The sequence below is a fragment of the Pristis pectinata genome, chromosome 27 (genome assembly GCF_009764475.1).
Source record: "Pristis pectinata isolate sPriPec2 chromosome 27, sPriPec2.1.pri, whole genome shotgun sequence".
Taxonomy (NCBI): domain Eukaryota; kingdom Metazoa; phylum Chordata; class Chondrichthyes; order Rhinopristiformes; family Pristidae; genus Pristis; species Pristis pectinata.
This window is the reverse complement of record NC_067431.1, coordinates 19,175,162-19,198,133: the sequence shown is the minus strand read 5'-3', so window position 1 is coordinate 19,198,133 and position 22,972 is coordinate 19,175,162. Positions and strand designations below refer to the sequence as shown.

Here is a 22,972-nt window from a genome sequence, read left to right as displayed (position 1 = left end):
AAAAATAGGGGATGGAAAAAGAGAAAATATAGTAGGTGAGAATATTGGAAATTGACTACAACTTATGACCATCTTATTGTGACATGAGAGTAAATTGGCTGTTTGTACTCTGTTAGGAAGCCATATATAGTATTGGAGGAAATAAAATATAACAACCCTAAGAACAGACTTTTCCTTAAATGTTGAAGTGTTTTTCATTTCGATGAGATGATAGTTTCAAATAAAAAATAGTTTAAGAAATGACTGAACATGAGCCTATCAATTAGTGTCTGCAGTATGATGAAGGATTTTACTTGAAATGGTAGTGTTTTATCTTTAATATGCATATTGACCTGCTGAACATTTTGTTTTATTGTGATTAACTCTTGTTGTTTAAAATCTTGCACTTCATTGGAACAATCTAATTTTCAGCTACCCATGCTCCATTACTCTGCTCAAATGGAACCGTATGTAACGATGGAGAGACCTGTGTAAGCCCACTGGAACGGTGTGATGGATTTCTGGACTGCTCTGATAACAGTGATGAGGAGAACTGCTCAAGTAAGTAAAAGATGTAAATATTAAGAGGTTCTGAAGCAGCATCTAACTTGAAGCAACTGACACTTTAAGGTTATTTGAGCTAGGAACTGAAAACTAACTCTGCAAGATTTAGCAACTTTGGGTTGTAGTGGTGTTATTGGGGTTATGAAAATTTGAATTAAATCTAATAAAAGCATTTTTCTTGGATTTGCACGTTGGTTTATATGGTGGTATAACTCATTGAAAGAAGCTTGTTTTTCTGATCTTTGTTATTATACAATTGGGGATTATAAATAGTTCTGTCACTGCATGATGTCCTGCTCTGGAACAGCAGTTGTAATCTTAGTGTTGGACTTGAAATTAAAGAATGTACCCCTTGTGATATTGTGAGTGACCCATGTTGTCCATCGTTCGACCAACAAGTCAAAAGTAAACTTCTGGGTGACAAAACCTGACCACGTTAAGTCTGTATTTACCCTGAAATGCAAAGCAAAACATCAGCCTTGATGCTAAGAAATTGCTTTGTTAATCCAGGTTCAGGCCTGACTTTAAGTCCTAATTTGTATTGGTATTGGTTTAATATTGTCACTTGTACTGAGGTACAGTGAAAAACTTGAGTTGCATACAGTTCGTACAGATCAATTCATTACACAGTGCACTGAGGTAGTACAGAGTACATTAAGGTAGTATAGGGTAAAAACAATAACAAAATGCAGAGTAAAGTGTCACAGCTATAGGGAAGTGGATTGCAGGTAGACAATAAGCTGCAAGGTCAAACAAGATAGATTGTGATGTGAGGTCAAGAGTCCTTCTCATCGTACAAGCGAACCATTCAATGGTCTTATCACCGTGGGATAGAAGCTGTCCTAGAGCCTGGTGGTATGTGCCCTCAGGCTGCTGTATCTTCTGCCTGATGGGAGAGGAGAGAAGAGAGAATGACCTGGGTGGGTATGGTCTTTGATTATGCTGGCTGCTTCAAGGAGGGGAGGCTGGTTTCTGTGATGCACTGGGCTGTGTCCACAACTCTCTGTAGTTTCTTATGGTCCTGGGCAGAGCAGTTGCCATACCAAGCCGTGATGCATCTGGATAGGATGCTTTCTACGGTGCATCGATAAATGGGAATAGGACTCCTGCTACCTCCTATATGGACCTTGGTTTCCCTGTCTAAAAGTGCTTTGCACCAATTTTATGATTGAAGTGTATAAATAGTGTTAGTGTCTAGTCTTTATAGTGTTATTCAATAGATGTCACTTGTTAATTTTTTTTTCTTGCCTATTATGTGAATATTTCAGCAACTCTTCCACTTTTGTATCTGTGCCACCAGTTTCTTCTGTAACACAAGTTTCTGCAGATGCTGGAATCTGGAGCAACACACAAAATACTGGAGGAACTCAGCAGGTCAGGCAGCATCTATGGGGGGAAATAAATAGCTGACATTTTGGGTCAAGACCCTTTATCAGGACTGCAAAGGAAAAGGGAAGAGCCAGTATAAGAAGTTTGGGGAAGGAGCACAAGCTGGTGGGGGATGATAGGTGAAAGGGAGTGATGCAAGAAGCTGAGAGGTGATAAATAGAAGAGGCAAGGGGCTGAAGAAGGAATCCAGTAGGGGAGGACAATGGACCATGGGAGTGGTGAGGTGGGGAGAAGAGAAGGAGGTGGGGAATAGATAGGCAGGTCATGAACATGGAGGAGGAGAAAGAGAAGGGATGAGGGGTCCACAGGAATGAGGGAAAATGGGGGGGGGGGTGGATGGGGAGTTTATAAGAAAAAAGATGGGGGAAGGGTTACCAGAAGTTAGAGGAATCGATGTTGTGGCTGTCAGGTTGGAGGAATAACACCTCCTATTTCGCCTTGGTAGTTTCCAACCTGATGGCCTCAACATCAATTTCTCTAACTTCCTGTAACCCTTTTTTTTTTCTCCCCCTCTTTTTTTTTAACCTTCTCCCCCCCCCCCCCCCTTGTTTTCCCTCATTTCTGTGGCTCCCTCACCACTTTTTCCCCTCCCCTGCCCTCGTGACCTGCCCATCTATTCTCCATCTCCTTCCCTTTTATTCCATGGTCTACTGTCCTCTCCTATTGGATTCCTCCTCCTCCTCTAGCCCTTTGTCTCTTCTACCTGTCACCTCTCAGCTTCTTACATTACTCCCTTTCATCCCACCTACCTCCCTCCCTCCCTCCCCCACCCCCCCCCACCCACCTGGACTTGCCTATCACCTGCCAGCTTGTGCTTGTCCCCCTACCACCTTATTCTGGCTTCTGCCCTCTTCCTTTCTAGTCCTGATGATGAAGGGTCTCAACCCGAAACGTTGACTGTTCATTTCCCTCCATAGATGCTGCCTGACCCGCTGAGTTCCTCCAGAATTTTGTGCGTGTTGCTCCAATTTCTTCGGTAGTTGATTTCATAGTACAAAATGTGCAAGTGACTGGATCTTACCAGAACTACATACCTCATGACAGAAGACCATAATTTCCTGAACACTTTAGCTCTTTTTTCCCTTCTGTTGGCTTTCTTTAATAGTGAATTTAAACAAATGTGGGGATGGAATATCAAGGATCTCAATGAATAATAGATCAATAGAATATCACCTTAAGTGAAAGGGTAGAGCAATAGAGAAATAAACTCTGGAATGATGGAAGTTAAATTCAAAGTCAATTCTGATACGCAAAATAGGGGAAAGAAATACTAGACGTAGAGATAGGAAAATAGAAAGAGGAAAAGGAGGAAAATATTAACTGGACACATAAAATTTTAAAAAATTATTACCTGAAGGAATTAGATCAAATATTTCAAATTGATATTTGATTTGGTTCCACATTAATGCATATCTTGCTATTTTTTAAAAATAGCTACCTATGATTGGACCAGGTTGTGCTGTGGAGAAATCCCAAATTGAAAAGATAATTCCAGTGAGTTGTCTGAAGCACTGCTGCTTAGTAAACAACTTAAAAAAATAAAACTACCTTGGCACCTAATTCGCATTCAAATGTAGTGAGTGTTGTGACATTCCGATACTTGTGGAATGGTTGCACACCAAACATGCCACGAAAACCTGAGCTGTCATTTTAACCTAGTCCCCCTTTAGCTCCATGATTACTTAATTTCTGCCAAACAACCTCCAAATCTGAATATTAACCTCAACAAGTATGAAGTCTTATTCCTGTTGGTTTCATTATTTGCAGTTTAGAAAAAAAATTTGTCTCATTTTCCTCTCTTGCAATCCAGTCATTCCAGCTCACTCTTTCACTGCCTGTTTTGACATTGAATTCACTATTCTAACTTGAACTTTGTTTGACTCTGCACAGTTCTTTAATGATTTTTCAATGTGATACGTCAAAGAGAAATACAGAACCAGCAAAATTTACAACATAGTTCTCCATTCCCAAAATTAGATGATACTTTCCAATATTAATAATAACATGCTTTAAGATGCCTTTTCCACAGAATTCCTGCATTGATTTGTTGGTACCTGTGTGCCCTACTTTTCATTCATGCATGGTATGTAAATGTTACTGTCACAACTGGTATTTATTGTCCATCTAAGTCATTTTTCAGTAAGGTTAAATCAATTATATTATGGTGTCTCAAAATGTTATCTGAGTAAGGATCGCAGATCACATTTCCTGAAGGGCATAAATGACCAAATGGTGTTTTTTTTTAATGGGAATCCAGTAATTTTAAAGGTGACATTGTGATACTGGTGTTTTTTGTTCTCAGCTGCCATGGTGGGATTTGAACTGCTGTCTCCCAAGTCAATACTCCAAACTCCTCGGTGCCAGCAGCTGAGCAATTATGCTATTTGCACTCCTTCAAATGAGAGAGTTGAAGTATGGTGTTATGTCAGCATTTTGACATTCTAAAGGCGAATGAAAATATTGTTAATGCAATTGTGAACTACTTTTACTGATGTTGTGCTTCATTGTTTAACTTGTTGTTGTCTTTGAAGTGGCAGTGCCCCTGAACCTGATTGAATCTCTCAGCCAAGAACAGGTTATGTCAATGTAAATATTAAGAAGCAACTGGCTGCATGGCACGGTTTTTCATCAAACCAAATTGCCAAAATGATTAGCACCCTCTGTTAACCAATATTCTGTTTGTCATTTAATCACACTGGCTTACACTATGCAGATATGCATCTTTCTGGACTTTGTCCTGCCCTTGTAGTCCTGCCTAGGTACTTGATTAAAATATCTGAGCTCTAATTTACTGATAAGAAATGATAACCCAGTTTCACTTCAAAGAGATGTGGTCTGACCCTTCAAGTATTTACACCATTTTTAGTTTGGGTTTCAAATGTTCAGCATTTAGAGGATTTTGTCTTTGCTAAAAGGATTGTATTAATATTTTTTCTTAAATCTCAGTACAAGAAAGGTTCAGCCATTAACATAACTTTGTTCGATTGCACAACAAAATGAATAGGTTAGCATAATGCTACAGCGACCCAGGTTCCATTCTGGCTGCTGTCTGTAAGGAGTTTGTATGTTCTCCCCGTGACTGCGTGGGTTTCCTCTGGGTGCTCCGGTTTCCTCCCGCATTCCAAAGATGTATGGGTTAGGAAGTTGTGGGCATGCATATTGGTGCCGGAAGCGTGGCAACACTTGCAAGCTGCCCCCAGAACATTCTACGCAAAGGTGCATTTCACTGTGTTTCAATCTACATGTGACTAGTAAAGAAATCTTATCTATCTTATTTTTTAAGGTGACACTACAGTGTACAAAATACGTTATCTCCATTGGTCAGCTGATTTCAATGGTGCAATTTCTTTAACGTGGAACAAGCCAAAGAATATGAAACCAGCATGTGTCTACATTGTATACTACAGGTATTAATCCTATGTTTTGTAAATGCTTGCTTTCTTTCCCAGTATTATTAGACAGAATTGAATGCTCCTCTGCCTTGTTATCATTTACCTCTCAAATATTTTCGTAACTTGTTATCTTTCTAGTTCGTGCTTGAGCCCAAATTTATGATTTTTACATTTGAATTTATAATTTTTCCTTATTTTGAATAAAAATTCTTACTCCATCTGAACATTTTTATCTTAATATTTATATGATAGTTTAAGTATTAATTTATGCTTAAAAGATGTTTTGCTTTTGGATTGAAGGGTGGGAAGGTTAAACCTCAGATTCTGCTTTTTTCCATTCCCAAAAGCATATTTTGTTAGGCCGGATGGAGCATGCTTCCCATTGCATTAGGTGCATTGTAAGCTTTCCTTTTCATTTGTGTCTGCTCTGATAACTAATCAGATGAGTTGTTAACTCTGGTGGTTCTGATGGTTTATTTCTACTGTGGTGAATCTATGGCATTTATTGTTCTGGCTAACATTTTAGTTTCAACCAGCAGAACTAGGAAAAATTTATTAATTATGAACATTGTTTTCCTGAGAATATGAAACATAAAATAGCTGCTATACTTAGTAACTGCAGTTGTGCATATTGTTAGTAAGATGTATTTAAGATGTGGCTATATTTTATTTTAATTTTAATTTGAAATTTGCTTTTGCCTTTCCAAATGAGTTACTAGTAACCAGTGAGAGAACAACATCAATGCGGCTGATGCTATGGTTCTGGGATATTTTTTAAACATGGTATTTATTGATTCCCATGAAAGCGGGTGTTTTTTTGATAGTCTTTATTGGTAAGCATGTAACTTTCCATAATGCCTTTCATCATATACAGTTGTCAATTGTTACTTTTATCAATACTTTAGAGGTTTTCAATGGGCAATGTTCTGTAAATATTTTTGCCATCATATGGTTTGGGAAATTAAGCTAGTATTTGTGAATATTTATTGTGCCTACACACTTGTTAACTTATTAACAATATTATTGGTTATTTCCTTAATGGTTCTTTGGAAGTTTTGTAGTAATTTTTGGTCTGATATAATCACTATTGGTTGGTTTTCCCATATTCCAAAAAGAAGTACGCGTTAGGAAGTTGTGGGCGTGCTATGGTGGTGCTGGAAGTGTGGCGACACTTGTGGCTGCCTCAGTACATTCTCAGACTGCGTTGGCTGTTAACGCAAAAAGACACATTCCACTGTTTGTTTCAATGTACGTGTGACTAGTAGGTTATTATAATATTATTATAGTACAGATACTTGGTGACACCAAGTGATCACCATCCTTATAATTGTTGCCATGGCCTTTGTTCACAGTTGCAAGAAAACAACCGACTAAATTTTATATCCCATGGCTAAATGGACTTCTTTGCATTTTAAATAACTAACTCTGTCTCAGCCACAGAACATGTTATTTATATAGCTGAGAGGAAAAATAAAACAAACTTTTTTTTGTACTCAGCATTACTTGGAACTTATGATTACAATCACATTTGGAAATGAGATTTGATGTTAAGTTTTAAATCTGTTTCTCCATTCAGTTTCTTTGGACAAAGTTGTTCATGTTCAGGAAAAGAAAAAATGCAGCTTCTTCCCAGGTGCCTATTGAATTGTAGCTATGTAGTTATGGGAATGGAGGTACCACCCCATTCTTTATAAATGTGGTAAAATGAAAGCAAAATATTCTAAGAGGATTTTGCCTGGCTGCCACGTTGTGTCATGTACTGCAACACTTTGTAGTATCATGGAGTGATATGGTATAATTTTAGATCCATGATATGGCAAATGCTGAGTTTGCATTTAAATGGTACTATTGTGAGAAGGTTGAAAGAAAGAAAAAGACTTAAATTTGTGTGATACCTTTCAGAATGTCCAAAGAGCTTCACAGCCAATGATGTTCATCTGATGTGTACCCACTGTTGTGATTCAGAAGTAAAGTACTGTGGATACTAAGTATCTGAAAAGTTCTTTTCCCTTTTAAAAAGTGTGAAATTTTTATATCCCAAGCCAAGAGAGCAGACTGAACTTCAGTCTTGTATCTCATTCAAAAGACAGTGCTGCACGGTTGATGCTATCTCAGAACTGCAGCCAATTGTCAACCTTGAATTTTATGCACAATTATCTGGAAGGGATCTTGAATCCACAGCTTTGTGACTCGGAGGCAAGTGTGCTACCAGTTAAGCCACAGGGAGAGAAATCAGTTATCCTGTGTTGCTGAAATGCAGCTTCATTCAGTCATTGAGGTTGTGGGAAAGTAGATAATAAATTATGTGAAAAGAAGCCAGAAGGTGATGGGGAGATGAGAGGGAAAGGAAGACCAGGGGAAAAGAGGATAGCAGCCCAGGTACAACATCCAATTTTATAAAAAAAAAGGTTTCGTTCCAAGTCTTGGACTAGTTTTTGAACTTGGAAACAAGTAAGCACTGGAAATGCACAGCAGATCTGCCAACCTCGGAAGAACAAAAGACTTCCATTTGGTTGTTATGGCATTAACTGTCACTCCATCTTCATTTTACTATTTAAGTATGTTAGAAATTTCTAGGGCTTGACCATTTACTGTTGGATGACTTCTTTCTCTCTTTAGATTGGTAGGTGGGGAATGGAAGCACTTAGAAGCTGGCAATAAAACTGCTGTTATAATAAAGATTATGAAACCTGACACAACTTACCAAGTGAAAGTGGAAGTGCAGTGCCTAAATAAAGTCCACAAAACAAGAGATGTCGTTACAATACGAACACCTGAGGGTTGTAAGTAAATTTTTTCTCTCAAATACAATTTTCCTTTATGTAGCCTTACAGAAAATTCATTATTCTATATAAAAAAAAGATTAACTCAACCTGAAGTTGATTTCACACCTTTCGTAATACAAAGCACAGTCAGATTATTGACCTAATTCCGTTGCCTGGTGCAGCAATTAGAGGAGGTGGTGCCAAATGATTTTGGCTCCTGTGTATTGGTGTGCATTTTTCCTATGCTGCATTAAAAATGACTCCGTTAGCTTCATTGATGCACAAAAGAGCTGTTGGTCAATAGAAAAGTAAAATAGGCAAACAGTCTAACTTAGTTGCTGGTGTTCATGTAATTTTTGTGAACCTAACCTGAGGCACCCTTGGCTAATTCTGCTAAATATTATCACATGGCATTGTATGATGTGGGTTAGTGGGCAAGTCTTAATTGTTCAGTTGCATCATTGTATCATTTTCCACTGGAAGAACCTCATGCTATTTTCAAGCCATGTTTTCTCCCAATAATTTTATTTTTGCTCCTATGACCTAAACTGGGATCTGCCATCATATATTTCTGTCTGTTTACATGCTATTAAAAGTTGAGCTAGAGAAGTGCCAAGTTTTTGATTACAATTATTTATTTTCCTTGGCTCTGCTCGTATAACTATCTTGTGCTAATGAAAGGATCATAGTTTATTTGATTAATTTCTTTTATCCCATTATTTCATACTGCCATTTCATTTATTTTCCTTTTTTCTATTTGCAAAGTTACTTGAATATTGATGATCTTTATTTAGAATTTTATAATGGTTTCTTAATTCAGTGGAATGTTGCTGGCCACCTCATAAAAACTTTGTTATCTGACAAAATTTCATTCCACAGAAGCGGAAATGCCAATAGATGACCAAAAGGTTGGCCAAAGAGGCAGGTTTTAAATAACAATGTAAGGAGGACTGAGAGGCCAACAGATCGGGGGTGGGGGGGAGTTCTTGAGCTTAAGGGTATGTGTGACTGAGAGCCTTCATAGAGCTACAGGTGATTTTAGGATGATCTAGATTGGGAACTGTATAATACTTAGGAAGGGTAGAAAGCTAGGAAAAGACTAAGGACTGGGTCTATCCTTTAAAGATGGAGAGATAGAGAGGGATGACTTGTGTTCAGGAAACCAAGAGGTAGAAAAGGTTTTGGTGGCAATGAGAAATAAAGGCAAGCTCTCCTAAGGTGGAATCACTACATTATATCCAGTGCCACGTGCTAGTGCATGTAGGAATGGGAGGATGAGTCAGATGAATGAATGGCTAAAAAGATGATGCAGGAGGCAGGGCTTTATATTTCTGGATCATTGGGACCATTCCTGGGGAAGCTGGAACTTGTACAGCCAGGTTGGTGGCATCAGGATTGAGAAGGTCCAGCAGAGAGGGGAGAAGGGGTTTGCTAGAGCTGTTGAAGGGTTTAAACTAACTTGGCAGGGGAATGTGATTCAGATTAGGAGTACCGTAGGGGATAAAGAACAGACAAATATAGAAGGAAAATTAAATCTCCAGGGACTTGGGAGGAATGCAAGGCTGGATTGCATCTATTTTAATACAAGTAATTTCACAAGTAAGGCTGGTGAACTGAGAGCAGTAATTAAGTTATGGGAATATGATATCGTTGCTACCACAGAAATGTGATTGAAAGATGGGCAGGACTGGTAACATTCCAGAATCTTAACATGGGTCAAGCCAGTTGTGAAAGAGATGGTATCAGAATCAGGTTTATTGTCATTGACATCTGTCGTGAAATTTGTTGTTTTGTGGCAGTGGTACAGTGCAAGACACGAAAATTACTATAAGTTGCAAAAATAAATAGTGCAAAAGAAGAATAATGAGGTAGTGTTCATGTACCGTTCAGAAATCTGATGGCGGAGGGGAAGGAAGCTGTTCCTGAAACGATTGTGGGTCTTCAGACTTCTGTACCACCTCCGATGGTAGTAATGTGAAGAGAGCAAGTCCCAGGTGGTGAGGGTCTTTAATGATGCATACTGCCTTCCAGAGGGCCTCGAAGATGTCCACAATGACAGGGAGGGCTGTGCCCGTGATGGAGCTGGCTGAGTCTACAGCCCTCTGCAGCCTCTTTCGATCCTGCACATTGGAGTCACCATACCAGGCGGTGATGCAACCAGTCAGAATGCTCTCCACTGTACATCTGTAGAAATTTGCAAGAGTCTTTGACATACCAAATCTCCTCAAACTCCTAATGAAGTAGAGCTGCTGGCATGCCACCTTCATGTATTGGGCCCAAGATAGATCCTCTGAGATGTTGACGCCCAGGAACTTGAAGGTTTTCACCCTTTCCACCACTGACCCCTCAGTGAGGACTGGTGTGTGTTCTCCTGACTTCCCCTTCCTGAAGTCCACAATCAACTCCTTGATCTTGCTGGTGTTGAGTGAGAGGTGGTTGTTGCTACACCACTCCACCAGCCGATCTACCTCACTCCTGTATACCACCTCGTCACCATCTGAAATTCTGCCAACAACAGTGGTGTCATCGGCAAATTTATAGATAGCATTTGAGCTGTGCTGAGCCACACACTCATGAGTGTAGAGAGGAGGAAAAGCGTTGCATTGTAAACAAAGTACCCATTACTGCAGGGAGGATATCAACAAAGGTTCTTCAAATGAGGCTAGGTGGGTGGACCTTCGAAATAAAAAGGGGGCAATCTTTTTGACAGGGGCATGCAATAGGCCTCCAAATAGTCAGTGCAAGAAAGAGGAGCAGACATAAGTGACTCACACAGGTTATAGAAATAGTAGTACAACAGTTGATTTCAGCAATATTAATTGGGATCACCTTAAGTGTGGAAGGCAGAATTTTTAAAGTGCATCCAGAGAGCTTCTTGTGCAAGTACTTAAATATTCATACTAGAGAAAGCGTGATACCAGATCGAATCGTTGGGTATGTAGCCAGGCAAGTGGAGGGACTGTCAATGGGGAAAAACTTTGGAGATGATGACTATTGCTCTTTTTAAGAACAAAGACTAGGATAGACTGGAAATCTAAGTGAATTGAGTGAAGACTGATTTCAATATGATAAGACTGGACCTGGCAAAGTAGCTTTTTTAACAAAGTAGCTGGGAGCAACAGCTTGCAAATAGGTCTGCAGGTGATCAGTGGGAGGCATTCAGAAATGGAGTAGAGTTCAGGCCCTCGATGTTCTCTTAATGGCAAAGCCAACTAATGAAATTTGGATGTCAAAGATTTGAGAATTGCATTTGGGGGTGGGGGGGGGGAAGGTGGAGAAAGGTAATTTATTGCAGGTTTGGAGAACTGAAAGCAGATGAGGCCTACAGGAATATGGAATGTGTAGGAGGGTGATTAAAATAATTGGTAATTGGTTTATTGTTGTCACTTGTACCGAGATGCAGTGAAAAGCTTTGTTTTGCATGCCATCCAGACAGATCATTCCAAGCATAAGTATATCGAGGTAGGACAAAAGGAGAAACAATAGCAGAATGCAGAATATAGTGTTAGAGTTACAGAGAAAGTACAGTGACAAACATTTATTAGGTGTCAAAAGTGGCAATCTGTGTGTGGGGCTGAAGGTTGCAGATGAGGTCTTAAATGAATACTTCTCAGCTGGATCGCTATGGAGAAAGTTGGAGAATTCGGGACAATGGAATTCCCTGAAAATTTAGAAAGATGTTGGATGTCTTCACAGGTTTGGGTGGATAAGTCCCCAGGGCCAGCTGCTATGGGAGGCAACTGAAGCACAGGGAATGTGGTACTTTTATTTGAGAGGAGCCACAGGGATAACCCAGATATCATAGGATGATGAATCTTCACATCAGTGGTAGGGAAATTATTGGGAAAATTTTAGGGACAGGAATAATTTGCATTTGGAAAGGCAGGGATTGATCAAGGATAATCAAAGATGGGCTTTATTATTGGGAGTTCCTGTCTGACTAATTCTGTTACCTTTCATGGAATCCATATCAAAAGCCATGATTGTGGACCGTCATACTGGAAAATACTGGCCAATGTTCATCATTAATTTGCATTGATAAAAGAAGGAATCAATTCTTGTAGAGCTTTATTTATTGATATTCACTAATTTTTCACAAATAAGAGTGTGAATCCAATTAATTTTAATGTAATTTCATTCATTTTCTTTGCAGTACCTGATCCACCTCAAAATCTTCAGTTATCTTATATCAAAGAATATACTCTATTTGCCCGATGGAGCCCCCCTGTCAATGCACATGGTCTGATTCGGGAATACCTTGTAAGTTTTCACATACCTTCTAATAAAATTACATTTTTAAAAAGAGCTGAATTTTCCTGATCAATCTCTTGCAGTCTTTGCAAAGCCTTTATGTTGAGTTCTCGTGATTTAGCCCCACATGTGTTCTTTAATCTTTTGCATTAGTGTTAAAGTGTTAAAATCCTTGTTTGAAACATCTGCTTCCTAGTAATCCGAGTAGTAAAACATGGTTGTGAATGTCCTTCCTTCCAAATAGTATGAAGTTGAACCACAAATTCCACCTTGAACTGTAATGAAAGCTTTGCATGTTTGTAATGAAGTTCCATTGTTATGAAGAAAGTTTACTTTGCATCTGCACAAATTTAGCCTTAAAGGATTGTATGTGGTTGTGAGTGCTGAGTGAGGCATTTCCAGAGAATTACAACACTTGCCTTTATGTTAAGTCCTGACTTGAAATATATTCACACCACGATGACCTGTTTAATGTCTATAGATAGTGAATTCTGTAAAAGCTATAATTTGTATGCTTTTTCTGCCAACCCTCCCTCCTTTTCCCTCCCCCAACACTCATTCCCAAATATCTAACCAGGTGGAATATGCCCAGAATAGACAAGAAGAATGGACTTCACTGAAAAGTATTGAATGCCAGAAAAACATCACAAATCTGGAGATAAACACCTTGTACAGAGTCAGGGTGAGTACAATACATTTATTAGCCGTCAAGTTGACCACTGAAGTTGCAAAGTTTTAAAATTTGTTTAAAGGATAGTGTACCCAAAAGTAGTTTTACAGTGCAAAATTTGTTTCCATATTCATGCTTTGTATATGAAATGGCAGAGATTCAAATATAATTTGATTTAGCACTTTTCCCTAAGCAAATTTTTATCCTCTTCAGCTTCCTTCGCCATCCACCACATAACCTGCCACCATTTTCTGTTCCAAGATGTGATTACCTCCTAGGTTATTCTTCACCCCAACGATTTGCATAATGATAGGAGCCACTAATCCTTATCTTTGACAAGTATATTTCGACACAAGTCCATGGGCTGACAACTAGGAATAAGAACCTTAATTGACTTTCTAGTCTGGGCATCCAATGGTTCCATCATTTCAACCCAGCAAACTTAGCAAAGACATGACCTTCCTTCAACCTATGACTCAGCTACATATATAAAGCTGCGTGAGGATTTTAAAAGTGAAATTTGTAATCTATCAGAACTTCAAAGTTTCAGAACACTGAAACAGTCCATTTAACCCAATATGGTGGAGAAAATACTTGATGGATCTTACTGAGATGGTATTTAATACTAGCATCACTATTTCAGTTTTTCAGTATTATCTGTGGGATGAACTCAACAGAATTCGTAGGTTTTTCAGTAAATTCTAATGTAATATCTTCATTCTTTGCAGGTTGCCGCTGTTACAGGTCATGGGATAGGCAACTGGAGTGATTCAAAAACTATTTCCACAGAGAAAGGAGAAGGTACTTGAAAAGAAATGATGCACAATGCCCTTTAGTTGGCAGTCTGTTTTCCAGATGCTTGAACTATTTTGCTGCCATAAAAGTGTTATGAAGTCACGGTATCAATACCATGAAGTTAGATATTTTTACTAAAAGTTCAGTAATTCCTAACTGCCAGTTCATGAACTTGCAAAATTTGGGCCATAGTTTTATATTTAATGTACATGAAGGTGTCAAATTTTAAAGTGTCTCGGTGATTTTATCAGTTAAAGGAAAAAAAACTATTTTCCTGCTTATGCAACAGCTAACCTTGTGCTATAAAATCAAAGTATTGCATCAGAAAAGTTCAGACCATTATTTATTAATATATTATTTAGGTGGAATGTGTGATATTTGGAGTGATGAATAGAAAACATTTACATAAATGTAATCAGACTTTATCCTAAATTTCCCTCAGTTTAAAATAAATTGCAGCATTTTGAAATTGTTGATTTGATCCCTGAGAATAGACAACTTAACCAATTTAAGATTGGAAATCAACTGTATGATGCATCAAAGTTCCTTGCTACCATTTCAATTTCAAGTTTTTAATTTCAATATTTTGGTGATCTTAATGGAGATGATCTTGGTGTCTATCTGAGAGGAACGTAATACATTTTTGAGAAATACCAGCCCCTAGCACTGAAATTTACCCATTTCATTAAGGGTCATATTGGTAGTGCTAAAAAGGTTCACCAGCATGAATTTGGGGAGCTCCTCCTATTTCCACAGACTGGAGGTGCATGCTGGCACTCTCCCCATTCGCCAGGCTTGGATATATTTTATGGCCTCTTACAGGAGTGATTCCCTGCTTCTCTGGTCTCTATCTGCCATATTCTTGTACTGTGGTGACCATTTTGATCTCGAAATGGTCTGCTTTTACCTCAACATTTACTGCAACTGTATAAAACTTAGGCCACATTTGGAGTATTATGTGCAGTTCTGGTCGCTGCATTATAGGAGGGACGTGGCGAGTGCAGAAGAGATTCATCAGGGTGTTGCGTGGATTAGAGAGTATTAGCTATAAGGAGAGGTTGGACAAAGTTGGATTGTTTTCTCTGGAACGTCAGAGGCTGAGGGGCAACCTGATAGGAGTATATACAATTATGAGAGGCATAGACAGGGTAGGTAGTCAGAGTCTTTTTCCCAGGGTGGAACTGTCAAATACTAGAGGGCATAGCTTTAAGGTGAGGGGGGAAAGTTTGAAGGAGGTGTGCGAGGCAGGTTTTTTCACATTGAGATAGATAGATGCCTGGAATGTGCTGTCAGGTGAAGTAGTCAAAGCAGATATGCCAGCAATTTTTAAGAGGCGTTTAGACAGGCAGGGAATGGAGGGATATAGACCATATGCAGGCAGATGGATTAGTTTAAATTGGTATCATTTGTTGGCAAAGGCATCGTGAGCCGCAGGGCCTGTTCTGTACTATGTTCTATATGTTCATTTGCTCATTAGAAAAAGTAAAATTACTTGCAATCCACTTTGAAGTTAGCATCTAAAGTGTGGGATGCCATAAGTTACTAGAGAAACAAAGATTGCAGTTAAGATTTAAATCTTCATCATAGCCCAAATTTGATGTTGAACATAACAATTCAGTGGCTGATGAACTTGAGTGAGAAATAATGAACAATGAGTACGATTACATGCAGCTGTGTGTAATTGTTGACATAAATGAGTTTTTTGCATTTTCTCCATGATAGCAATTCCACCACCAACTGTTGACGTTACAAGTTCAAAGGAAGACATGGTTAACTTGAAGCTACAATTGGATGTTAAGTTTAAGGTACATTTCATGTATGAGAAATGTTAACAAATGTCCTTTTTTAAGATTGAGTAGCTTTACAAGCTCATTTATAATTACACTACACAATTTGAAGTTGTATATCAGACAGGTAAATTTTGTCAACTGTCACTTGGGGGTTTCATGAAGCAGAAATAGTAATCAATCTGTTGAGTGGGATGTTCCTCTCATTTATACTGTGTAAAGACCATACAGGCACAACATTGTGGTGTGCAATTGCCCTTAATTTGATATGTGGTGGTAAGAAATCAATTCGGATTGATTCCCATTTCTATGTTTTGGACTGGTTTATTAGTTTGACATGGGAACTAACAACCAGGACACTTTCTAGAGGTAAGTGGGAAAGGATATGCAAGTAGAAGTCAAATAAATGATCTGAGTTGTAGACTAGAAGGGAACTTGTAAGTTAGCATGTGATCGTTCCAGATAATTGTACTGGTCAGAAGAATGTATTTTTGGTTTGGCATTGGAGAAGAAATTTACAAAATGTCCTTAATCTTTGTCACTTCAGGACAAGTTTTATGAACTACAGTGATGGGTGCTTAATTGTTTTCACCAATTTATTTCAGGTGGTCAGTTATGTGCTGGATGTGTCATGGATGTTTGATACCCATATAAAAGAAAAGAGAACATTGACTCTTGATGGAGGAAAGACCTTTTTATCTGGTATGTATATGTACATACTGTTTATAGATAATGAAGTCTCACAAATACAAATGACTTCCCACAATATCTATCAATGAATTTTTAAATATAGTCACTAGTCCTATATATTTTGGCCCAGATATCAGCAGGCTTTCTTAAAATGGATATTGTATATAAACTTGCTGTCTTTTTGTGGCATGCATATGCACTCTCTTGTAGTGTCTGTGAGAGGGAAGCTTGCCTCAACTTCTCCTTTTTGTTCCAGTCCTTAGCCCAAAAGCTGCTGAAGCTGGCTCGTGAAGTTGATTTCCTTCAATCCACAATAACTAGTAATGCATGCAAATATCTGAACACTAAACTGTTGAATTTGCTCTTGAACTTTTGTCTTTCCATCTTTGTCTTTTTAAGATGCTTCTTAAAATCTACTTCTTTGACAAAGACTTTGTCAGTTGTCCTCATGGTACTATGACTTGGGGCCACACTCTGATCACAGATAAAAATCATCTTAAAATTACAAATAATTTCTTCAAAAGTACATCTGTAGCCATGTTTATCAATATTTTCTTAGGGTCTGCACAGTGAAGTTTTATATTTCAAAGAAGTTGTATTTTTTGCGGTATAACTATTACTTGATTGGAAGCATGGTTGGTCTTGTAAATTGTATCAATGGATTTATAATTTTTATTATACAGTTTTAAATTTAACTGCTGGAACAGATTATGAGATTTCAACGTGGGCTAAAACAGAGAAGGGAGATAGCCCAATATACATTACACATGCTAAAACAGAAGGAACGATGCCAGCTGCTCCTAAACTTAATGCAGTACCAATCAATCAGACTGCTGTGGATTGCAGTTGGAGTGGCCCAAATAATGTGGTAAGTGTCCTGTGCTATTCTAGGATTTGGATCTTGTAGGCAAATAGTTAACCATTGTATTCATTGACCTTTTTGATAGTGTGTATGTGGTTGCTGGATAAGAAACATAACATGCCCTTTCTCGTACTTCTCTGAAATCATACAGAAGATGATGACTGCTTAGTAAATTTTAGTCCAGAAAAAAATGATCTTTCATGCATGCAAGTATAGGAACAAGCTGTGATTCTTCTGTGATGCAATTGGTCTTAAAGGTTCTTCCAACTCCATGAGACCTTGGCCAAATATCTAGAAAAATCATTTTAACCAGACATTCACCTTCAACAGGTTTTTCAAACAGACTTGCTACGGTTGAGCTTGCTGCTGTTTGAAACTGTTTGTATGTGCTCTCCAGCAATAATTACCCGAAGTGAGAGCTGCCTTTACGTTCTCCCTAAACAATGCTTATTTTACACTTTTCCCACTTTTTGACCCACAATACATAGCAATTAGCAGCCATACTGTCACCTAGATCTTGTGGTCGAGGAAATGAGGTAGTGCTTGCCATTGACCTTATGGGAAACTGTTCACAGGACAGGACTCGTTACTCTCGAGTTTCTGATCATTGTTCCTCTGGCCACAGATCTTTGGCATTCAACCTGAGTGAAAAGTATCAACTCAATCACATTGGAAAAATTAATTTGTTCCATCTGTTTTCTATGTGACAGCATTTTCAGTCTATACTGACACACTTCCTCCAATGCTTTGTACTCTTAATTTATGCACCAGGATCTTATGTGGCACCTTGTCAAATGCCTTTAAATACACTACATCTACAGGTTCTCCTCCATCAACTCTCCCTATAGTATCACATCCTCAAAGAATTCACTCAGTCAACAAGGGTTAATGAAAGGTAAATCATGTGATTTACCTTTCAGTAACCCTTGTAGACTGAGTTTGATTATATTCAGCTCTCCTAAATGATTAGTTATTTCCTCTTTGATTATTAAATTTAGCATCTTGCCAACAATAGATGTTAAACTACCTGACTTGTAGTTCCCCACCTTCTCTCTTCCTGGCTTTGTGAAACAAGGCTGTTTTCTAACCCTTAGTTACCCTTCCAGAATTTAGCCAGTTTTTGAGAAATTTCAACCAGAGAATCCACTATCTTTGAAATAATGTCCTTTTCTTTTTTAAAGAAAAAATCTTAAAGTGCAAGCCATCTGGTCCTGGCAATTTGTCTGCCTTTAACAATCTTACTTTCTCAACAGACTTATGGTGTTTTCTTTGCCACGTCATTTTTGGAACTGTATCGGAATCCAAAAACTGTTAGGTCATCCAAGAACAATCTCACGGTGATGGTGAACAGTGATGAGCAGTATCTATTTTTGGTAGATATTTCAATTATTGTACTTTTTAAAATATATTGCCTGCTTAAGGTCACATAGTTAAAATGTTTGCATGGAAATTTGATGAAAATAGATTTGTTCTTTTAAAATTCTTGATCAGCTTTAATCTTGTGACCGTTTAAACTGGGTTGATTCCTTCTGGTTACCCAGACTTAAGTGAGAGATTAGCCTAATGAGACTGCCAAATGAGGATGTTAGCAAGACCTTTAGAAAATGGTCTACCCTTTTCGAATGCTTGTAATTGGTGATATGCAGGTGTCATTCTTGGTGGTCCCTGGATATCATGTAACATCTGGAGAGTGGGATATGGGTTCTTTGAGAAGTGCTTGCATGATGGTTGGTAGTGGACTGTAACTTTAGTGTGCAGCTTGAAGAATCCTAGTCCATAACATATCATATCCTACTCTTTTTGTTTTTAGCTAAACACTTGAAAATTAATGATATGTACAGTGCATGCAGTGAGTGGTCAGTTAGAAATAAAGTTAAGCAATCTGATTCCTTTGGATATTGGGCTCCCCTAATTACATTTCCCATGGTCTTCACAGCTGTTTAATATGTTGGCTATACAGAAACCTTTACCAATGTGGCAGGTGTTCCGGAATGAACGTGAGCCATCTCTTATGTTGGATGCTTAGGTGCTGAACTTGTTCCTGTAAAATGGATGCAATACCATTTGGATTTTTGATAGTTACATCAGTCCTTTCAAGGAGGTTGTGAAATGTGGAGGCAGTCTCAAATTTTGATCATGTACTCCTTGCTTGAATAGCCAGATAGCTCTGATTTGAGATTAAGCTTTCCACTTAACTGAGCTATCCTTATTTAGTTTTATGCATAATGTTTATCTAAAATGTCTGTGTGATTATAAAAAGTTTGATGGCTCATTTTACCTGAAATCACTATTCCATTTTCTTTATATTTTTCTAGGTTCGTGTTATAGTCCCATATTTAGGGCCACCTTCTGAATATGTTGCTGTTAAGATGATACCTGATAACCGGCTGCCACCTCGCCACTTGCACATTGTGAAAGAGGACAAGACATTAGCTGTACTGAAGTGGCAACCTCCATATGACCTGCTGAATGAGAGTTTAGTGAGTATCTGCCCTGTAGACAAAAAATACGGAGGCCATATTAAAAGAGAAAATGCTGAAAATATTCCAGTCAGACTGAAACTGTGCGAAGAGAAACAGAGTTAATGTTTCAAGTTGTTGATCTTTCACTCAAAGCCAGGGAAAGCTAGGTTAACTTGTTTTAAGGTCCAGAGAAGGGAAGGGGTGGAGAGAGTAAAAGGAATTCTGTGATGGGATGGAGACAAAGAGAAACGGAATGATACACAAGTTGTGGTCGTGCTGGCTAAATGAGGGTGGTGATGCTTTGTTAATCACAGCTGATGTGTCTGGAGAAGATGCAAATAGAAGATGAAAGAACAGAGGGGAGAGAAAGCAAAACAATGTTATTTCCAAATACTACAGCTGCTCAATATGAAATAAGAAAATGTTGAAATACTCAGCAGGTTGAGGAGCGACAGTGAAGAGAGGAGAAACATAATTAATGTTACAGGTAGATGAACTGACCATTTCTAATACAAAATGGAAAGGCTCAGATTGTTGAATTCAGTGTTGAGTTGTGAGCTGACAGGTGCAGTGTTGTTTCTCAATCTTGCTTTGGGCTTTATTGAACAGTGCAAGAGGTCACAGGCAGAAGGATCGTTGAGAGTAAGATGGAAAATTAAAGTGAGAAACACTGGAAGCTCAAGATCTCCTTGTGGACAGAATGTCAGTATTCTGCAAAGTGGTCACCAATCTGTATTTGGTTTCTCCAGTGTAGAGAAGGCCACACCATGAGTATCATGAATGCAGTACACTGAACGAAGTGAATTGCTGCTTTAACTGGAAGGAGTGTTTGCATCTCTGGATGATGGGAAGAGAAAATATGCACCCAGTGGTTGCTTGGCAGTGTGTAGTAACAAGGGGAGTAGGTGTTGATGAGAATGGAAAGATGAACCAGGGATACACTGGGAAGGGAAGGAAGAGGCTTTTAGAAGAGAGATTACATTGAAGGTGGCAGAAATTATAGAGGATGATCCATTGAACGTGGAATCTAGTGGGAGTCCTTTCCTTGCTCCGGGTGGGACAGGACTGAGAGCGGAAATGCGGAAAATTGAACAGACACAGTGATGGCCCTGTGAACTTTGACGGAGAGGACAAAAGATATCTCATACCACCAGTGTGGAATGTGTCATCGTCAGAACAAACATGACAGAGTTGGAGAAACTAGGAAAATGGAATGTAGCCTTTGCAGGGAGCAGGGTGGGATGCTGCAGCGTGCAGTCAAGGTAGCTGTGGAAGATTGGGCTTATAATGGATATTGATCACCAACCCATTCATTGAGGTGGAGATAGAGAAGTAGGGGAAGTGTCAGAGTGTGGCCATGTGAAAGTGAGAGGAGGATGGAAATTGGCAACGGAGGTGATGAAACTCTTGATTTCAGGATAAGAGCAGGAAGCAGCACTAATGGAATCATCAGTGTTCCTATGTTTGCTATCCAAAATAACTGTCTCAATTTTAAATAGTTTTATTGAAATATTTCAGAAGCTTTTTTGCATGCCTCATTCCCTAAAGAATTAAAACATTCTTTAAGGAATGAGGGATTTACAGAACAAGTGCATTCCATAAAAAAGATTGTGGAGTTTAAATATATATTTTAAAGAGGTTCAAAATTTACTGGCCTCTGGTTTTGGAGTACTAAACTATTGGCATATGGTCAATAATTGAGTATGTTTTGATTTGGGACTGCTTTGCATAGCAGTGTAGATAATTAGTATAAAAAATGGCATACTATTAATAGAGGCATTTTGATGGGTGCCCAAGGGAATGCGTGGTTCCTGGTTCCAATTACAGTCGCCTCTGCCAGGAGGCTACTTGTGCCCCAGAACAGGAACTGTCTTCATTCCATGTTCCTGTAAATGCCATGTGGATAACCAGCCTTGCAAACAGTCTCTTTAAACATGTATGGTTGACTCTTCTGGGTTTTATTTTATAGCCAAATAGTTTCTTACTGCTATAATAACTGAAACAAAATGTGCTAGCCACCAATCAAATTTGTTTGTTTCCCAGACTTACGCAATTCTTGTAAAAGATTCCATCCGTCAGAGTGAAAAAAGTTACAAGGTGGCCTCAAAGAACAACACAGTGGAATATATTGTGAAGCAGCTGGAACCAGGTGGAAAGTACACTGTGGTCATTAGACTGTTAAACATGAGCAAAGAAGCAAGTGTCTCTCTAAACACAGGTGAGGCAATTTGTAAAACCTGAAAATCTTTAATGGAGAGAGTATATATGACCATGCAGTGTAATTACTAACTGCAAGAAAAAAAACGGGCACCTTGTTGCAAGCTTGAAGAAAGGTTGATGCAGAATCATTCGTATAGCCAGCAGTTTCTGCTTCCAGATTCAAAGTGTAGTTGCTCTGAAGTGTCACTAATGTTATACAGGTAGACAGAGGTTTGTTTAAGCATAGTGAAATCTTGTACTAGCAGTTGATGAGCAGCCCAGGTCCACTCTGCCCACCTGGAACCATTGCATGGTACAGGATCAGAGGGGCAATTTCTCAGCATGATGCTGGGGAATCCCAACATGACTGGGCCCTCTGAATCTATCAGTCAGTCCTAGATTTGTGCATATGTGGAAGTCTGGGACCTAATTTTCAACAGTTGACCATTGATTGGAACTGCCAGCAAAAATAATTGGCATGATTTGACTTAAAATATCTGATTTTGTTGGCTGAGGTAGAAATGTTGCCAAAGACATTGGATTCTGTGCTTGCATTGTGTTGTATGATCTTTAAAATCCCCTCAAGATGTATGCACAAGTAGTTCAGATTTGTTCCAAAGAATTGCTTATCACTTGAGCTTCTGTTCCAAAATTGAGCACTTTCGGAACCAAGTGAGCAGATGTGGGAGGAAACTGGAGTATCTGTCAGAAACCCACACAGTCATGGGGAGAACATGTATGCTCCACATACACAACTCCCAAGATTAGGGTCAAACCCTGGTCCCTGAAGTTGTGAGCCACCATAACTAACTGTTGCACCATTATGTTGTCTCTTATTATGTTGGCTGAAGGAGGAATGTTAAAAGCTAAGAGACAATGCAGCTGTGAATTGTTATTCCTATAACACTGTTACACTCTACATAGTACTTTGGATGCTTCTAATAGTTAGTTGCTATTCAGTTTTGTATTAAAACAATTCAAAATTAGAGTTCCATGCAGAAATATTATTTGTACAATTTTTAGCAGCAATGCAGTAATCTCTTTGGAATGTATATTCAAAATCAAATGTGGTGAATATCTACTTTATCAAGATTGCTACGAGACTTGGGAATCAGAGAAGATTCAGCCATACAGCATCACAAGCCTACTGGTGACAGTCAATAAAAT

At 38.7% G+C, this 22,972-nt stretch overlaps 1 protein-coding gene across 1 annotated transcript in view; it reads left to right on the top strand.

Moving 5' to 3' along the window:
- Window positions 1-22,972, top strand: part of LOC127583619 (sortilin-related receptor-like) — a 153,014-nt gene that overhangs the window by 112,233 nt on the left and 17,809 nt on the right. The window contains 12 exon segments of the mRNA XM_052039782.1: window positions 412-540; window positions 5,216-5,339; window positions 7,944-8,107; window positions 12,243-12,349; window positions 12,918-13,022; window positions 13,739-13,811; window positions 15,528-15,610; window positions 16,198-16,294; window positions 16,966-17,150; window positions 18,398-18,517; window positions 19,460-19,624; window positions 21,650-21,824. Coding sequence (XP_051895742.1) covers window positions 412-540; window positions 5,216-5,339; window positions 7,944-8,107; window positions 12,243-12,349; window positions 12,918-13,022; window positions 13,739-13,811; window positions 15,528-15,610; window positions 16,198-16,294; window positions 16,966-17,150; window positions 18,398-18,517; window positions 19,460-19,624; window positions 21,650-21,824 — 1,527 coding nt within the window.